Below are 16770 nucleotides of genomic sequence, written 5' to 3'. Positions count from 1 at the left end.
ATTTCCACCACAAGAGGATTAATTTCCACCACAAAGAGCTCTCTAACGAGCACTAACATAGCTCAGCACATAGGAGTTCTTGCATTTCAAAAAATAAAACTCAGACTGAGGAAGAAGCAACTGATGCAAGAACGTACTGCCATGTTTACAATAGACATCTGTGTACAAGGGTAACTGCACACAGTGCATGGCCTTTCAAGGAAATGAGTGGACAGCTTTTGCGGCAGCTTGAGTGCATGGTAAAAAAAAGCTTTATTTCACGGTCGACATTCAAAAAAAAAAAAAGTTGCACTACATCCAAGCAACCAACACAAGCACATCCGCTGCACTGGTGCAACCCACAAGCAAAAGATGGCATCTGCTATAAAAATTAAGCTTTCTGTGCCTGTCTCGGCGAAACACCCGCATCTATAAAATGCAGATAGCAGTTTCACTTTGCTCGCTCGAAAGGAGTCTGCAAAGGGGTCCTGGACGCGATGACATAACCCACGCAGAAAATGAACACCTCTTCTGAGTCATCTCCTCCCAAGGTTGGCCTACGAATAATGAAAACCCTTAGTGCCATGACTGAAATTATTATTGCTCTCTACCTGCCAGCAACACGTCACAATGAACCACTTCGCCATGGTCTCAAGACAAGATGTCATAGCCTACAAGCGGCCAGCTTGCAGAGGTCTCTGGTGACACTTTGGTTGGGTGCTTTGGGAAAAACTAGTGGATCCTCGCAAAACACACACATCTGCAGAAATATGAACACCTGTCCTCACTGACACTTTGTTCCGACGCTACTGATAACGCGCCTCTCTTCCGCCGCCTCCTCCTCCTCATCCTCCGAGAATGGGATTGCCCCAGAACTGCACGCAATGAGAAAAAACACATCGCCTCCTCCTAATGCCATGACCACGAGGAAAAAGAAACAGTCAAGCGACCACGACAGCCCTGAGCACAGCGGCTGCAACGTGGTCAAGTACACAGTCTTAATAATAGGAAACGTCGCGCAACTAGGTAACACAAACACGCACACATTCACAAGGAGACAGGGACGTGTTGGAACGGGGAGGGGCGAAGGCCAAGAAGAGTGCGCTCTGCGGGGGAGTTGCAGCTATGCACACAGTCACAGATGGTATCTTCGCCATTTCTAGATGCAAGCACTCTTCTTTGTCTTTTCCGTTTTTCCTGGTATGAGAAACGCTGGCCCAGAAGGACAGGCCAACGGTCGCCTTCTACACTTCCGTACCACTTGCACACACAACAAAACCCCACCGCCCAGAGAGAGAGGCACATGCCTCCATCCAACGTGGTTCATCTCAGTACAAACCCCAACCTCCTCACCTAGATAAAAAAAAAAAAAACAAAGAACATGCGGCTCGGTCACCATCACCTTTTTCCACATGTCTGCGACGACTAGAGAGCTGCAACGGTCAGCGACGCACACGCTCGAAAATCGTCGGCAACACGTGCAGGGTGGCGGCCTGCTCCGTCGCGACGCTGTTTCTAAGGCGACAATGTGTCGGAGTGTCGCCGTCGGCGGTGTCGATGATAGGGGAGCAGCAGCAGCAGCAGTAACGGGAGCAAAGTAAAGTAGTGACAAGAAAAGGCCACGCTCTCTGCATCTCTCTCCCACCCACTCCCTCAGTCCCAGCTCTCGTCAGAATCGGGGTAGTCCATCAAGTCCTCGTCAGCCAAGTCATCCTCCTCGTCGTCAAGAGAGTCAAACTCGTCCTCGTCAGCAGCGGGGAACTTGTGACCATCCCGCCGCGTCGCAGCACGGTTAGAGCCACGTTGAGACCGCGCTGCGGTGCGGGGCATGTCCTCAGGTCCTCGCACCTTGCGAAACTCGTAGACGAGGGGGAAGATCTGCTCAATAGCTTGCTGGACGTTGGCAACACTGGGAGCTGCAATAATCAGAAGGTGGGCCAAATTGCAAGGAGCTTATCGACTCAAAGTAGATTGAGTCAAACCTGGGCAATGGTACTATATTTTCAAGCAACAGCTAGTTTTGAGAACTGACAAAAACAGAAAAGAAAACAAAGAAGAAAGCACAGCCCAACTGCAGCCACCCCAGACAGAGTAGCAATATGGAGGCAGCAACCTGACCATGAGATCTATCTGTAAATGTAAGCTAGTCAACAAATGATAAGTGGCCAAGCACAACCAAAGCACTGTAAAGCTTTATGAAAAGCCTCAAATGGTAGTACTAATTATGAGAAGGCAACCGCTACACAAACATTCGCAAGAATCCCCTCTAAAAAATGCAATGATGGCCACACGCTTGCATTACAAATGATAAGCACACACCATGAAACATGCGTTGATGTACACATAAGTGCAATCAGCTTTCTGGGTCCTTATTTGAGCCAGCCTCTACTCCAGTCTGTCCCAAAGTAACTTGGGCTATGAGGGATGCCATTGTGAAGGGCTCCGAAAATTTCGACCATCTGGAGTTCTTTCTTTAACGTACACTGACATTGCACAGTACACGGGTCTCTACCATTTCGCCTCCATAGAAATGCAACCGCTAAAGCCGGCAAAATCAACATTCGATCTGTAAGTATGGCCCTGAAATCTGCATATACAATGGTAGGCCCTTGGGTGCCATGTCTGGGAACAACATTGAAATAATGACTGCCGGGAGGGGGGGGGGGGGGGGGGGGGGGGGGGCACATCTGCACAGTGCATGCAGCTGCTGCCAACAGAGCACACCACCCCGGTCCGAAAGACATCTCCATGGGTAGCCCCCTGTTTCCCGCAATTCCATGAAAAATCGCGGCTTTAAACATTTCTCGCGGAATTTTGTGTTGGTGACCATGTTCCAATTTTTTTATACAACTGTTGTTATGGACATCAGTAGGAACAACAAAACAATAGGAGAATGACCAATTTACCTGATTTGCCCAAATATAACACAAGGGGGAGTTCGACATCTCAGGAAAATTTAAAAGAAATATCATTACGATTATACCAAAATCCCAAACTGTTCACGCCAACCATAGCCAAAGAAGGATCCACTACAGGTCAGGTTTCTATCAAATAAAAAGTTGGAGGTTGCAAGCATGCCTGGAATTAGTAAAAAATTTCCAGTCCTAGCTGCTGAGTGGCAAGTGTACCTGAAAACTGCTCGAGAACTGAAATATGGTGAGAGAGACCTCACACCGATTCTTTCTAAGCAAACGAACAAAGTGAAGATTTCAACGTCCTGTCTTTCTTGGCTTCCATTGCTCTCAGATATGTGCATATCACAATCAACTTGTTGACATGAAGGGATAAATTCGGTCATTATGGAGATCTAGTATCAAACAAGTGCCACACTTTAAGCATAGATAACAGGAAAAAATTACCTGATACTGAGTTAGAGCAGCCACCCTATTTTAGAAGGGGAATCTGCAGCGTGCAAGGCGTGTGCGCAAAAAATAAACTTGCATGTTTCATTTGTCTCATGCTTCCCGCAGAAGTCCACGAATTCTTCACTCTGCATCCGCAGAATTTAGAATTTTCCACCACATAAAGTTAGGGGCCTTATCCATGAGATCACAAGTCACCTGCTGCATCCTCCTCCACACTTGAACTGGGGCAATGATGCAGTGCTTTTTATGAACCTGCATTTTAACCTTTGCCGCAATCAAAAAAGAGCATTAAAACCACAATGTTGTCCTCACTGGAGGGCAGAACCTTAGAATAGGACTAGCGTTGTCTGTTGACATAAAACCTGTTGCCATGTATGCGAAGTGTCAATTGGGGAGGGCAAAGCAGGTTTTCAGCCACTTGGCCCATTCAATTCTCTTTAAGCCATTTATAACACTTTGACTGCTCGCAGCGCAGCATAGTCATGGGATAGCAGCACTTACAATGACAAAAGCTATGTAGCAGGTGAGAGCCATCAACCACTCACATTTCAAGTTACCTAAACCACAAATGACAGCGAAGTACACTCCTTGTGCAGCACTGGAGTAGCTAACCGCATCTGATGATGTTCTAGGTGCACAACAGATGGAATCCCAAATTTTAGGCACGGATTCCACACAACCAATAGACGGGAGTTTCTGTGTTGAACATGGATGGGCTCAGCTGCAGGCTTCATGCCAGCAGCTTGCAAGTGTCCATGGCCGGCTTATCTCAGGAATGGTTTACATCGCAAATGCACATAAAATGGTGGTAATCAGCACAGACAAACCACGACACGCATGCATAGACAATTCAAATGCCACCCCACCTGTGACTGTGATGCTACCAGTGGAGAAGATTTTCAGGGTGGCCTTCAGATCTTTGATCTTGTACGTGACACCCGGGTGGAGCTCCGGCTCATAGCTGCAGAGGGCACAACAAGCGCACGCTCACTGGGGGAGCATCTCCCATGGCAGCTAAACACATGCACAGTCTGTATACTCTGTTCCACACATGGCGCATGCTCCGCTGCCAAAGCTAGCGCGCCACTTTGCACTGGCTACGTCAGCACCTGAAAAGTACCTAGTTCATCTTATGCACAAAGCACAGACAAGGATTTTTCGTTATGGCAAAGCTCAAGTACCACAACTGCCCATGTCCTGCACTTCGCTTCATCGCTTACCACGCTTTCATTCCATTGCTCAGCAAGACCAAGAGATACTGTATATTGCCACGTTTAAGTCAACCCACCAACACGCACCCCCTCACTGGCCAAAAAAAGCAATTGCCTCCAGATAAAAGTCAATGCTCCTGGTGCCATGGCTATCTAAAGGTGGAAGGGGTATGTGAATATATTTCATTCTGTGTTATACAGTTTCCCAATGTATGGCATAGCAGCGCACACACAGCTCAAAGCAACAGACATGTAATGGTAATGAATTCGAATGGAATAAGTTTGAATTTTCATTAGCAAAATCTATTTGCATACGAATAAACAATTTCTTTTGGTATTTTTTTAACATAGAGAGGTTCATGCAAACCTAACGGCAACAAACATCGGCATAGGGCGCATACTATGAGCGGCTCAGCCGAAACTACCTTGGATTCCACAAATAGGTCGAGTGCCCTGTTTCGGATGGCGAGTTTCGTTAAAAAAAAAAGGGGGGTACGAATTGTATGTGGCAATATACGGAAAAAGTGACATGTGCGGACTATATGCTCAGGTTTCATACACACCCAAAAAATTGTTCATCATCACTGAAACTTAAGGCTGAGTCACTGCGGAAACAGCCAACTCATCTGACAAAACAGTGGTTTAGGCAAGTTGGCGATCCTGTCACACTGAGTCAGCATGTACAAATGGGAAACTTGTCGCCGCCGCCCGCTAGCATGTGTTGGCCACATGCGCACCACTTGTTCAGAAACTCTGTCGCACCAGAAAAACCAGCTCCGTCGCATTCCCCGCCGTTTCTCCGCTCTTGCTCGCACGCTCTCCTCCGTGCGTGATTGCTGCATGTGCACAGCCGTGGAAACTGTAGACACCTTGCGCTGCCGTAGCTACGGGCGGTTTTGCAGGACATCGGACGAACTATCACCGTGCGCGGCTGCTATACCATGCCATCGATTCTGACTCGGGACGAGCCACCACCGCAGAGGAAACCGCGCTCCAAATGGATGATGGACTGGCTGCAAAGGGCATCTGAGCAAGGCACTTTAGAAAACTTCATGCCAGAGAATTAAACGCAGGCTAAATGAGTCTACTTTCTGTGCCCTGTGCCTACTTCTAAGCATTTCGTATTTTGTGCTGCTGTCACACAGTGCATTACCACCCCGGCCGGTTTTCTGCCCTATTGAAGTAATACTTATCACCATAAGTACACATCACGCCACAATCTCGGCAGATTTACATTCTTGCAGTGAAATGGGAACCCAGTAAAATTATTCTGACTGCTATTTCGAAAAAAAGAATGCAGCACTGCTTTCTTATTCATCTCAGTTCAAAAATAGTAGGACGCTCACCTGTGAAATCCGGTCCCAACTAGCGATATCTTGAAACGAAGATTCTTTCAGATCACGCCGATGACATTTTGGGTGTTATGTCACATAGGAAGCGCCTTCAATCAACGCGACTAGGTCACTTTCCTGGCGGCACGAGAACGACGGCAACACGTTCACGCGAGCAACTGGCACACTCATCTGCTGGATCCCGCACTAGCGATATAACTTATAAGGGTCAGGGTTCGGAAGTAAGCGCTTGTGCTGTGTTCCGTGTATTCTGTGCGCTATGAATCCTCATCCGCACTAGTGGTTCTCACGCACAACCCCGTCAAGAAACTGCTGGAGCTCGTGGACTAAGCAGTCTCTACATAACGCACAAGACATTCCATTTGGTTCCGCACAAAGTTGTGTACATCAGGAGTGTACGCTTGCTCACAAGAATGCGACGGGGATCACAGGAAATGTGCTTCCCCACGGAGGCCGCATCTGCGAGCTGACGGTGGCCACGGCAGCCTGCCCGTTTGCATGCACCCCCTAAAAGAAGCTGTACCATGGCAGACAGCATTGCGACGAAAGGAATCCCTCGTTTTTGCACTTTACAAACGTTTCCAAGCATGAAAGGCACAAAAGCGATCAATCGCTGCAAAGTGCTTGGTTTGATTGGTGCAGTGTCTCCAGGGAATTCGTCTGGCCAGTGATCAGGGCAAACCGGGTCCACGAATGCCGTTTGTTTATTGTTCTGGTTCCCAAAAGCTGTCATGCATACCGAGGCAACACTACAGCAACCTGTCTTTTTTCTCTGCCGGTCGTGCAGTGTGAAAAAAAGTTGTGGAACAAGTTGGTTAGGCAACATGTTGACAGTTCGCTAGAGAATGTGTTTGGTTGATATCCCAGTTGTGTTTCCGCAGTGTGACACGGACTTTATTATCAGACGGTCTAATAACGCTTGACAGCCTTGTCTATGATTTGAAATGCCAAGCATGAAGTTTTGTACCACTGTGTTTTCATCAAAACCCTCAGTGAGGCTTCAAAAAGTATGATATGTGGCAGCGGAGTGCCACGCCTTTGCGAGCGCATTACATGCACACTTTTCACGATATTGCAAGCCAAGTGTGCAACGGAGTGTACTGGAACACATTCAAAGAGATTATCAGATTAATCTGCTAGTAAGCATCCCGAATGTACACTTGCAATAAGAAATGATGGGTCTTCAGATCTTGCAATTAGAATGTCTGCCAAAATCTGTTGAATTAAACCAATGTTCATACATGCCAGTGAGGCAGTAACAAAACAAGAAACTAAAACAAAAATAGCAAGGACACTAAAATGTTTTCTCAACAAACCAGCTGCTGTTACCGACAAACAAGTAACAGGTACAACCACAACACTGGATAGCTTAGAACTGCTTTTTTTTAATACAGTTTACCTGGTCTACTATGAACAAAGCACCCACGAAAGGTGCTACTAAAACTGTTGCGGTTCATCGCCGGCTCTGGTCTGCAACGTTCAACTGTAACGCTGCCATTTTCCAACCTTCACTGAGAAGGCAAAATGCCCGAAAGCATCCAGAACAACATGATGCACTGAAGGCAAGTACTTATGAACATATTAAAATTACTGCCGACCTTTCTTTTTTCTTCAATGCACACAGTCCACACAGCATCTGAGGATGATGCAGAACTGAGAACTAACCGTTTCAATAGCAACATGAAATTGCAATCAATAAGACTAGCAGCAGTTCTGTTTGGAGCTCCAAATCAAATTAAGGTTTTAAGATTTATTAGTTAAGAATTATCACATCACAAAGCATAGAGGCAAGGGTCCTTGAAGACCAAGAAGCAAGCTCCAGAATCAATTAAGAAAAGGTAACTATGCCTTATGCTCTACACCTTGTCGGTTCACAAGACCAAATAGAGAAATATAGAGAAATCAAAAGCCTTAACGTGCATACGCTGCAAATGAACAGGAAACAACCACACCCAATAACCATAACTAGACTGCTACCTTGTAGGTGCTGGCACGTTGCTCATAAATTCTTCAAATGTGCCTCTTGCCATCTTTGGCCCCATCCATTTTTTGTATAATAAATAAAGCACAAATAAAATAAAAATGAAGTAATGGTCAGGATAGACTAATTACTGGCTGCAATACCATTATTAAAAAGACCCAGAACCTTGGCTGATCTTGCTGCCCCCAATGGAGAGTAGCTTATTTATCGAATCAAATAAGACAAAGCCAAGCAAATAAGGGAAAATATAAGGCCTTCCTACTGCAGATGGCGGTGGGCACGCTCCCAGTATGGCTTCCCTTTCTACATTGTGGCATGCTCCAAGATTGTGTCATTTTGTGCCCAGTTTCGTTTATTACCTTTCAACTAACATTTGACCCCAACACCACGTCTAATGCCAGTATAGTAAATGAAAAAAAAAGTTAACAAAAGGGCCCCTTGCCTGGCAATGTGCCGGTTTTGTTGAGAGAATGGAATGAGTTTGATGGCAAACGGCATGGTGCAGGTGCCTAGGACGTTCACCACCCGGTAGTTCATGAACTTGACCCTGAAGCCCAGCTTCTGGAGAATGCGTGCGTAACGACGCGCCGCCGTCTTGGCAGTCTCCTCACTGCAGCAACCCAAAAGAAGGAAAACAGTGAACACTCCATGAAAAAAAGCAAAAAAGTATTGTTACTGACAACAGCTATGCCTAGGTCGCGAGGCAGTGCTCTGGGTAAATTCTGCGCCACAACCAGGGTTCTTAACCCTTTAATGCCCAAATTATGAAGGATTCAAAGAAAAAAAATTGCTGCCTCCATATTAAGCCAGCCAATCCACAATCAAAAGCCAATATTGAAGCTGTTGGCGCAGCAAAAATTTTAGAAATTGATATGTCGCTAATAAGCGAAAGTTAGCACTTGGTCCACTTTGTGCAGGCTAGTTGTGTGAAAGACTAAATCGAAGGCCTTGAACAACCTCAAAGGCCTAGGTACAGTAAATGAGTTTAAGAGCACTAGCTCCTGTTAGCTCGTTCGTCAGCTTCGCAACGCTGTCATTGGCACCCACAGCGTCACCTGCATTGTTTGGCACATGGCAAAGTGGAGAGGGAAATCTCACTTTCCGCTTTGGGGGAGATAATGAAGAGGGGGAAGAAAGAGAAAGTGTGGGAAGTGACGGGTGGCCCAGTCGCTTGGGCGCCTGCCTCAGCTGAGGGAGGTGGTTGGTTCGAAACCCACCGAAACCCAACGTATAATATCCTGCTGTCCTCGGCAAGTCTGCATTACTTCCGGCTGCCTGCCTTTGAGTGACAAAATACAGGCCATGCCTGTGAAAACAGCACTATCAACGTTCATTCGCATGACCACTCGTAACCACCCTGTGATTTTTTTACCCAAAAAAAGTCCTTTTTTTTTGCCCCCAACATCTGTCCAAAAATGACAGACAAGGAATTCCTAGACACTGGCTGAAATTCGAACATTCGCCCCCCTATTTATTTCAAGCAGCAGTGACACCACACATTCTGGCATCAAACTGTATGCAAGATCCATGTAGCAATCGACATATAGCCTGAAAACAGTACATCGTGAATTCGTGACACTGGGCATTCAAGGATTAATGTGCACCGATCTTAGCGCATGGGTGTTTTTACGTTGCTCCTCCATCGAAACAGCAGCTGCGGCCTGCTTTCGGATTTCAAGATTGTGTTCTTACTCACACCTGCGAGAACTGCTGCAGGATTTTTTTTGTTGTTGCAAATGGTTGTTTCCAACAACAATACATAGCTACAATTGACTGCCCTTTACATATTTAAAAAATATCTGCAGGCCCACAAGGGTCAAATTAACGCATCTCAAGCACAACAGGCCAGAATCTTGTCAAAGGATGGGCAAGCAAGTTTCGTCGACAGATGGCTGTCAACATCAATTACCGCTTTTATTGGCATTTCATGTTCTTTGGCAAGAAAAAAGCTGCAACACTGCATGTGCCCTCCAAATGCTTTGTTTCACTATGCCCCGAAACTGAGAAACTGAGTCGCACTTTAGCTGGATGAGATACCCATCTAATGGGCAGTTTCACATCGGAAATCCATGACAGGGGAACCTAGGCGTTCAAAACAGCAATCAAAAGCACATTTCACAAAGTAGCTTTCAATCACTTGGCAGAAAAGACCCCGCAAAGCATTTTTCAATAATTCAATAACTGCCATCACCTTTCACACATTTCCAAAGCTTAGCCTTCCCGACCAAACACCACTGCTACCCATTTCTGTGGGCCCTTTCCTTTTCTTTTTTTTTTTTGAACTAGGAGCAATAGGTGGCTGTGGTGACCCTTTATAAGTTGCAGCTGCTGAAACAGGCACAATGTACACATTTATCCGAGAACCAGCATTAGGAATATCCCCTTATGAGGCCTTAAATCTTCAATAAATTAAATGAAACTGCAAGCTGTCAAAAAAAGAATTATGCCACGATGGACACCCACCTGGTGGCTCCAGTGCACGTGACTTTCCCTGAAGACCACATGCTGGCCGTGGTGTAAGGTGTCCTAATTTTCATTGTCAGCATCTGCAGCAATGGAAGACACAATCCCCTATAACTTAATCATGCTACATTAAACGGAACACGAGTCACAACCAAAAAAACCCACTAGCATTTGTCAAAGTTTCTTAATCCAAACAACTGGGTTTGTCAGTTTGTTGCCTGAAAGGGGCACTGCGGAGACACAAAAGTCAGAGGCACAATTCACAATGGGGTGCAAAATGCACGCACATAAGGCTATGACATAGAATTTACCCGTGTATTCCCTCAATATGTACTTGCACGCTCCAAACCAAATATAACATGCCACACGACAGATTTAATGCCATTCACGCAGTGCCACATGCACAAGTTTAATGCCATGAGCCATATCACCATTTGTGATCAACTGCGATCGCCACAACTCATTCACCCGAGAAATGTGTTCTCTCGTCTGTATTCCTCATGCACAAAAACATACATCCTTGCTCGAAACAACCTCTTCTCAAGTAACAAATGTTTATTCGAAGCTAAAAAGCTGAGGCACTTCTACTAATACCCCTGTCACACGGCATTCCTCGAAGGCCTTTCCAGCAAAGGCACCTTTTTTCACCGAAGAAGCGAAAGCTTAGAGGAGCAGTGACGCTGCTACACGGTGCAGCCCAAAGGTGAAACTGCTGTTCAGGCTTAGCACCTGCTGCTGTGCTTGAGGCGGCTGAAGTGAGTGTTTTAAAATTAAAGTGGTGTATTCTGTTCCTTCGTTGAGCTCAGACAATTTTTTCATTCTAACTGCTTCCTTAAAAGAACTGCAACAGCAGGTTTTGTGTATTGCCCTGGCCACCAGGGGCACTCGGTGTTGCTGCAACACTTTCACTGTCTTTAAATATGGGCATAAAATATAAACACCTGTAGAAAAAGCAAAGCCAGACATACCTTTAGTATTTAAAAAAAGATGTTTTCAAACATTGTTGGCTGTATCTATTTTTTTATTGCTTTTACTTTTTGATGTTGAGTGGCACTGCGATCGCAGGTTCTCATAAGCTGCGCCTTTGGGCTCCAAAGGTCTCCGACGGGCGCCTTCGCCTTTAAGGCCCTTAGCGGCAAAGGCGCAACATTTGTGCCGTGTAGCTGCACTCCTTACGCCTTTGGATATAAGGACCTGATTTTTAAAGGCCTTTGAGGTGCCCGTGTGACAGGGGTATAACATTTTCACTGCTAAAACGCCATTTTTACTGGCATTTCTGACTGGCTCTTTCTGCTTGCATGCTCACACGCAAGTTTATAGCAACTTTTTCAGCTTGCCAAGCAACAAAAGCTTTAATTCCCTCAAGGTAAAATTAAATATTGCATAAGGACAACATTGATGACACTTTGTGCTAGTCAGCTCTGTTTACTACCACATAAAATATCTCACTGGCTTGCAGGCCATGTTCGTGAAGCACCTACTATGACAAAACCTGGATGTGCAACACCACCTCCAAAAATAATGGCACTAATATTTATGGTATTAAGCATTTACTGCCGTTTCTCACGCACATCTGGCACTGGTATTACTCTCTAAAGTTATTGCTATTCCAAATATTATACATGCAGCCATGTACATTTGATCCTCATTCCTGCACATAACCTTCATGTTTTATCCCGCCTCTAAAACGTGAACATGTCTTCTTTGTCAGGCTATCAAGTAAAAAGCCTGCAAGAGGAGAAATTGCAAAGGCGCCAAGGCAGCAGCACACAGGAGGGGAAACAGATGCCAGAGACAACAATGCACTACATTTAATTCATTGCTTTAGCCGCAGTCTAGCCAAACAACTAGTGAAAACAGGAAAAGCCAAAGTTTGAGTCAACACATATCTGGTTTATGGGGGTTTAACGTCCCAAAGAGACTCAGGCTACAGGAGGCGCCGTAGTGAAAGGCTCCCGAAATTTCGACCACCTGGGGTTCTTTAACGTGTACTGACATCGCGCAGTACACAGGCCTATAGAATTTCGCCTCCATCAAAATTCGACCGCCACGGCCGGAATCGAACCCACATCTTTCGGACCAGCAGCCAAGCGCTATAACCACTCAGCCACAGCGGCGGCCAACACATATCTGTCCCCATGCAAAGGATGAAATTTTCCCTCCTGGCCCTGCGACAGCCATAACAACTTCAAACAGTAAACCATATTTGACCACAGCAGGTCACTTAAGTGGTCTGATCACCAAGAGTGACCCACAAAGATAAAACGCAATGGGTGCTTATCTGTCCCTGCACTGATAGATAGCAGAGCTGATATTTTGGGCAAAGCAGGACAAACCTACCACAACCCTAGAAAAAATAGAAAATGAAGTGGTCCCAGTCAATGCTATGCGATTTCTTGAGCAATTTTCTCCAACACTGCAGCAGAATGCCTCATTATAAAGTCACAAGTGTGTAGTGTACAAATGAACTGGGATTTAATGACAGCCCGTTCCTCAACACTTCTATGATAGCCAAGATGAACGCCAGTCAACCTGGTAGGTCTCAAGTCATTTGCCAATACAACCCCACCACCACTGCCTCCTACAGGCCTGGTCTGGCGATCTCCCCATTGTGTCCGTATTGTGTTGAGCCGCAAACAATAGAGCACTTTCTTCTCTTTTGTCGTCGCTACTCATCGATCCGGAGGCGACTATTAGAGGTCGCAATGCAGTCTAAATTTGCGTCTGTCTTCTGCAGTTGTTCTGTCCCTTGGCGCTTCTATGCTTCGCCATACCAGTAGGAATGTTTGCTCTGCCGTTCAAAATTATCTCCTAGAATCAAAACGTCTACCTTCATAAGCTTTCGTACTGCCCATGCCATCATAAGCTTTCGTATTTGGGTAACTACTTTTTGCAATTCCTACTCTCTCTCTCTCAATCTCTTTTTTTTAAAACTGATTTCCTTACCTAATTTTCAGTTTGTTAGGCCGCCCTAACCTCCTCTGCTACGGAAACAGTTACACAATTTTTGTTAGATCATCCCACGCCTGCCATACGCAATCTGCAATTTATATAGTCATCGTCTGGTTATGGCCAATCCCCCTTGTGGGTATGTGCCATTTTGTGAGGGAAACAACAACAACCCCACTGTTGCCATACGCATGCATCCAAGAGAGTTTTTTTTCCTGCGAGTCAGTGGTAGGTTACAATGTTTACAGCAAAGGCTGCTTTCCCTTTAACGTGGATGGAGCACCACTTATACAAGTTTGTCACCGCCAGGGGCGTGAGAAATAGAGAGCCAGCGGCCGAGCAAGTCATCGGGCACGACGAAGGCGACTCCTTTCTGATCATGCGCGAACCTCGCCAGCTAACGGGTCGCTTATCATCACGACAGCGAAAAAAAAAGGTATCACGCCGAGCGTTGCGTCCGCGGCACGCACAACACCCTCACTCTCCGCGGATCGCCAGGTCGTCTCCGGAACCAGGGGACGGACGGGCGGGCGGACTCCCCGAAGTTCGGGGTCATCGTACCGACGGGGTGCCGCTAGCGAACCTTCGCGCCGGTTCAACCCTCCGTGAATCACACCGTCGACACATCCTCCTTTCCCTCCCCCACCCCTCGGAGAGTTGCGTCGGCAGGGCCACCACCACTGCCTCCTTTCTGGAAGTAGAGAAACACCTCCACACAAACCGTTGCGCAACTCGGCGGCGCCGGTCGTGTTCTCGGCCGCTTGCGAGTCTCTCCCTCTATCAGCCCCCCCCCCCCCCCCCCCCCCCTACCACTTCTAGCCTCCACCCCACACGCTCCTCCTTCCGGTCAAGAACAAAGCAACACGGCCGGCGGTTAAGAAGGCGTGCACGGTTTTCGGACGACCAGCAACAAAACGCCCCGTAAGCCCAATGTGGAAGCAGACGATGTCCGAAACAGGACAACCAATGCTGGCAAAACGAAAGCATCAGCAAGGGCTGCTGCATTGGGAGCAGCCAGTGGTGGGGGCTTCGCGAACGTTCATCGCAGTCGCAGCACGGGACGCGGTGAGCGCCCAGTCGAAACACGACCTGGGAGGTCACGGTACTACGCGGTAGACACTGTATATTTCCCTGAACTCGTACCTGCTTCGAAAACGTGCACATTGGTCGCAGCGAAGCTCCGCTGCCGACAAAAAGAAGAATGCAACGGACACGCCAGCTCCAAACCCTTCCGACCGACTCCGCCGCCAGTTCTGGAACGTCGTGGATCAGAAAACCCTGCTGCGCAAGATTACCAAACTGTCCGCAGAAACCGCAGCACAGCAGCGACATTACGTAAACCTGAACTCTCGCGTTTCGTCACAGCTCGCTTCGGCCTCCTGCTCTTCGGACTCTCTTGAGCGTGGAGGCATGTGTGTGTGTGTGTACTACGGGTGGTCCGCTTTCTCGCTCAGACCTTGACGCGAGTCGCCACTCAGTCGAAAAAAATAAAAAAAAATAAACGGGGCAGCGCGTGCACACAAAACACGAGAGCACGGAGAAAAAGAGACCCGCCTCTATATGCACCGCACTACGTTCAACACCGCCACCGTACGTTCAACACTGTTGCAGACGCGCAAAAAAAATTAAAGATATAAACGAAGTAGCACGCCGTGGCTTGCCTGACCATCACTAATGTTCTCGCGCGCAATCGCCCCATCCCAACAGTTTACTTTTCGTGTTCGGAGCAAGCTGCACCTACTACCGCAAAGAAATGGGTTGGACTAAAGTCAGTATTTTTAGAACGGAGGGATGATGGGCGGGTGTGCGAAAAAGAAAGTAGCTAGGAAAGCGCCGTGCGCGACCGCAGCGAATAAATAAAACAGGATGGATGCGCGCGCTGCTGGGGTCTCGGGCAATCGCAGCAAATTAGGCGACGTGCACTAAAGAGGAAGACAGCGGGGAACTGTGTGGGAGGCGGTGGGGGAAGGGAGGCCGCCGTTCAAAAGAAAATGAAAAAGCCTACGGTACACAGTTGATGGCGCTGATCGTGAAACAATGCCCAGTCGTCATTGCCGCCTTCTCGACGCTGGGACTCCCGTTTCGAAAGCGAGGGCCAAGAAAGACACGCGACGTGCGGATCGGATTCAAGGTTGTTCTTTTCGCTATTTTGCAGCTCGTCGGTACGCTGCAGACAAAGGACCGCCACAAAAAAACAGCGCCCGGAACGGTGCAAGCGAATCGCGTGACGGCGAGTCAGCGTTTCGCCGTCGACTCGAACGAGCATGAATCCGTTGAGTTTCATGCACACATCACGCTCTCGTTCGTCAGAGCCCGGGACAAAGAAGCGGGCGGGAGAAACGAAAAAAAAAAAACCTAAGAAAAAATGGGGGTGACTTACGCCGTTCTCGCGCCGATACTCGACGTTGGTCGCAGTCAAAGCGATTTGGCGCAAGTTGAGGTGGCAGCGCACGCTGAAACTGCACACCACGTTGTTTATCACAATGTCGATCACGGGCTGCGGTTCTGAGTCGCCGTCGGTGGCCGGTTGCTCCATCACCTCGGCAGCCGCGGCGACATCCTGTCCCGCCGGCGGAGGCTGCGGTTGTTGCGGCGGCGGCAGCGGCTCCCCGGGGCACGCGTTTTCTGTTTCGGGTCTAACCACGTCCCTCGAAAACTGATGGAACGCGAAGTTGCTCCCCTGGCTCAGCGTAGCCATCACGGGCGCACCGCCGCTCGCACACAACTACTTTGCCCCGGCGACCGTCACAGTGCAGACCTGTCGTTTGGGCGCTAGGCCTATGGTAGGCCTAGCCCAAACGCGGAAGAATGGCTTCCGAAGCAGTGCTTTTTCCAAAATTAAGCCACGCCGCCGCACAATCCACAAAATTGCGGGCCTCAAAAAGCGTCGCGACGCATTTTCGGCGCGCAAACACCACCCAAAAACGCGTGAAAGGGCACACACACACAGTAACTCTTCTAATTCTCACTACGCGTCTGCTAGCGGTGTGCTCGAGGCGCGTTCTGATTGGGTATTGGATGGATGGATGGATGGATACGGCTGAACCCTTTACATCGGGCGGTGGCTCAAGCCACCTAGCCATGTCTTGTGAAATTTTACTCCTGTCTTGCTTTTAGCCACCAATCAGCTAACCTTCGCTTGGTTACTTCTAACCTCTTAAAATCCACTTTCCCTTCACTATCCCTAAACCCCAATGCCTTGGGTAAGTCAGCCCCGCTGCCTTCCACTGTAGGGTGAAGCCCTTTACAGAAAAGTATCAAGTGTTCAGCCGTTTCCTCCTCCTCTCCGCACGCAATGCACAAAGTGTCTATCTCCTGGTACCTGACTCTATACGTCTTAGTCCGCAAAACTCCAGTCCTGGCCTCAAACAACAAAGAACTTCCCCTACAATTATCATAGATATTTTCTTTGACAATTTCCTGTTTAAAGGTCCGGTATGTTTCTAGTGCCGATTTCGTCAGCATCCCAG

The 16770-nt window shown here is 47.7% G+C and overlaps 1 protein-coding gene across 1 annotated transcript; it reads right to left on the bottom strand.

Moving 5' to 3' along the window:
• Nucleotides 1–228: 228 nt before the first annotated feature.
• Nucleotides 229–16305, bottom strand: Trf2 (TATA box binding protein-related factor 2). The gene is made up of 5 exons (XM_077640668.1): nucleotides 15681–16305; nucleotides 10352–10434; nucleotides 8331–8498; nucleotides 4211–4305; nucleotides 229–1895 (listed from the first exon to the last, which is right to left on the bottom strand). The coding sequence occupies exons 1-5, from the start codon at nucleotides 15996–15998 to the stop codon at nucleotides 1633–1635; spliced, it is 927 nt and encodes a 308-aa protein (XP_077496794.1). The 5' UTR covers nucleotides 15999–16305; the 3' UTR covers nucleotides 229–1632.
• Nucleotides 16306–16770: the final 465 nt, after the last annotated feature.

The sequence above is a fragment of the Amblyomma americanum genome, chromosome 10, assembly GCF_052857255.1.
Source record: "Amblyomma americanum isolate KBUSLIRL-KWMA chromosome 10, ASM5285725v1, whole genome shotgun sequence".
In the NCBI taxonomy this organism is placed as follows: Eukaryota; Metazoa; Arthropoda; class Arachnida; order Ixodida; family Ixodidae; genus Amblyomma; species Amblyomma americanum.
Note: the sequence above shows the minus strand (reverse complement) of the source record. Positions and strands in the feature narration are given on the sequence as shown.

What these genes read in the sequence shown, in the direction of transcription:
- Trf2 (XM_077640668.1), bottom strand. Translation starts at nt 15,998, where the DNA reads ATGGCTACGCTGAGCCAGGGGAGCAACTTCGCGTTCCATCAGTTTTCG. An exon ending in AGTATCGGCGCGAGAACGGC is followed by an intron (nt 10,435 to 15,680) that starts GTAAGTCACCCC and finishes CCATTGCTGCAG; the next exon opens with ATGCTGACAATGAAAATTAG. An exon ending in TGGTAGCATCACAGTCACAG is followed by an intron (nt 1,896 to 4,210) that starts GTGGGGTGGCAT and finishes TGATTATTGCAG; the next exon opens with CTCCCAGTGTTGCCAACGTC.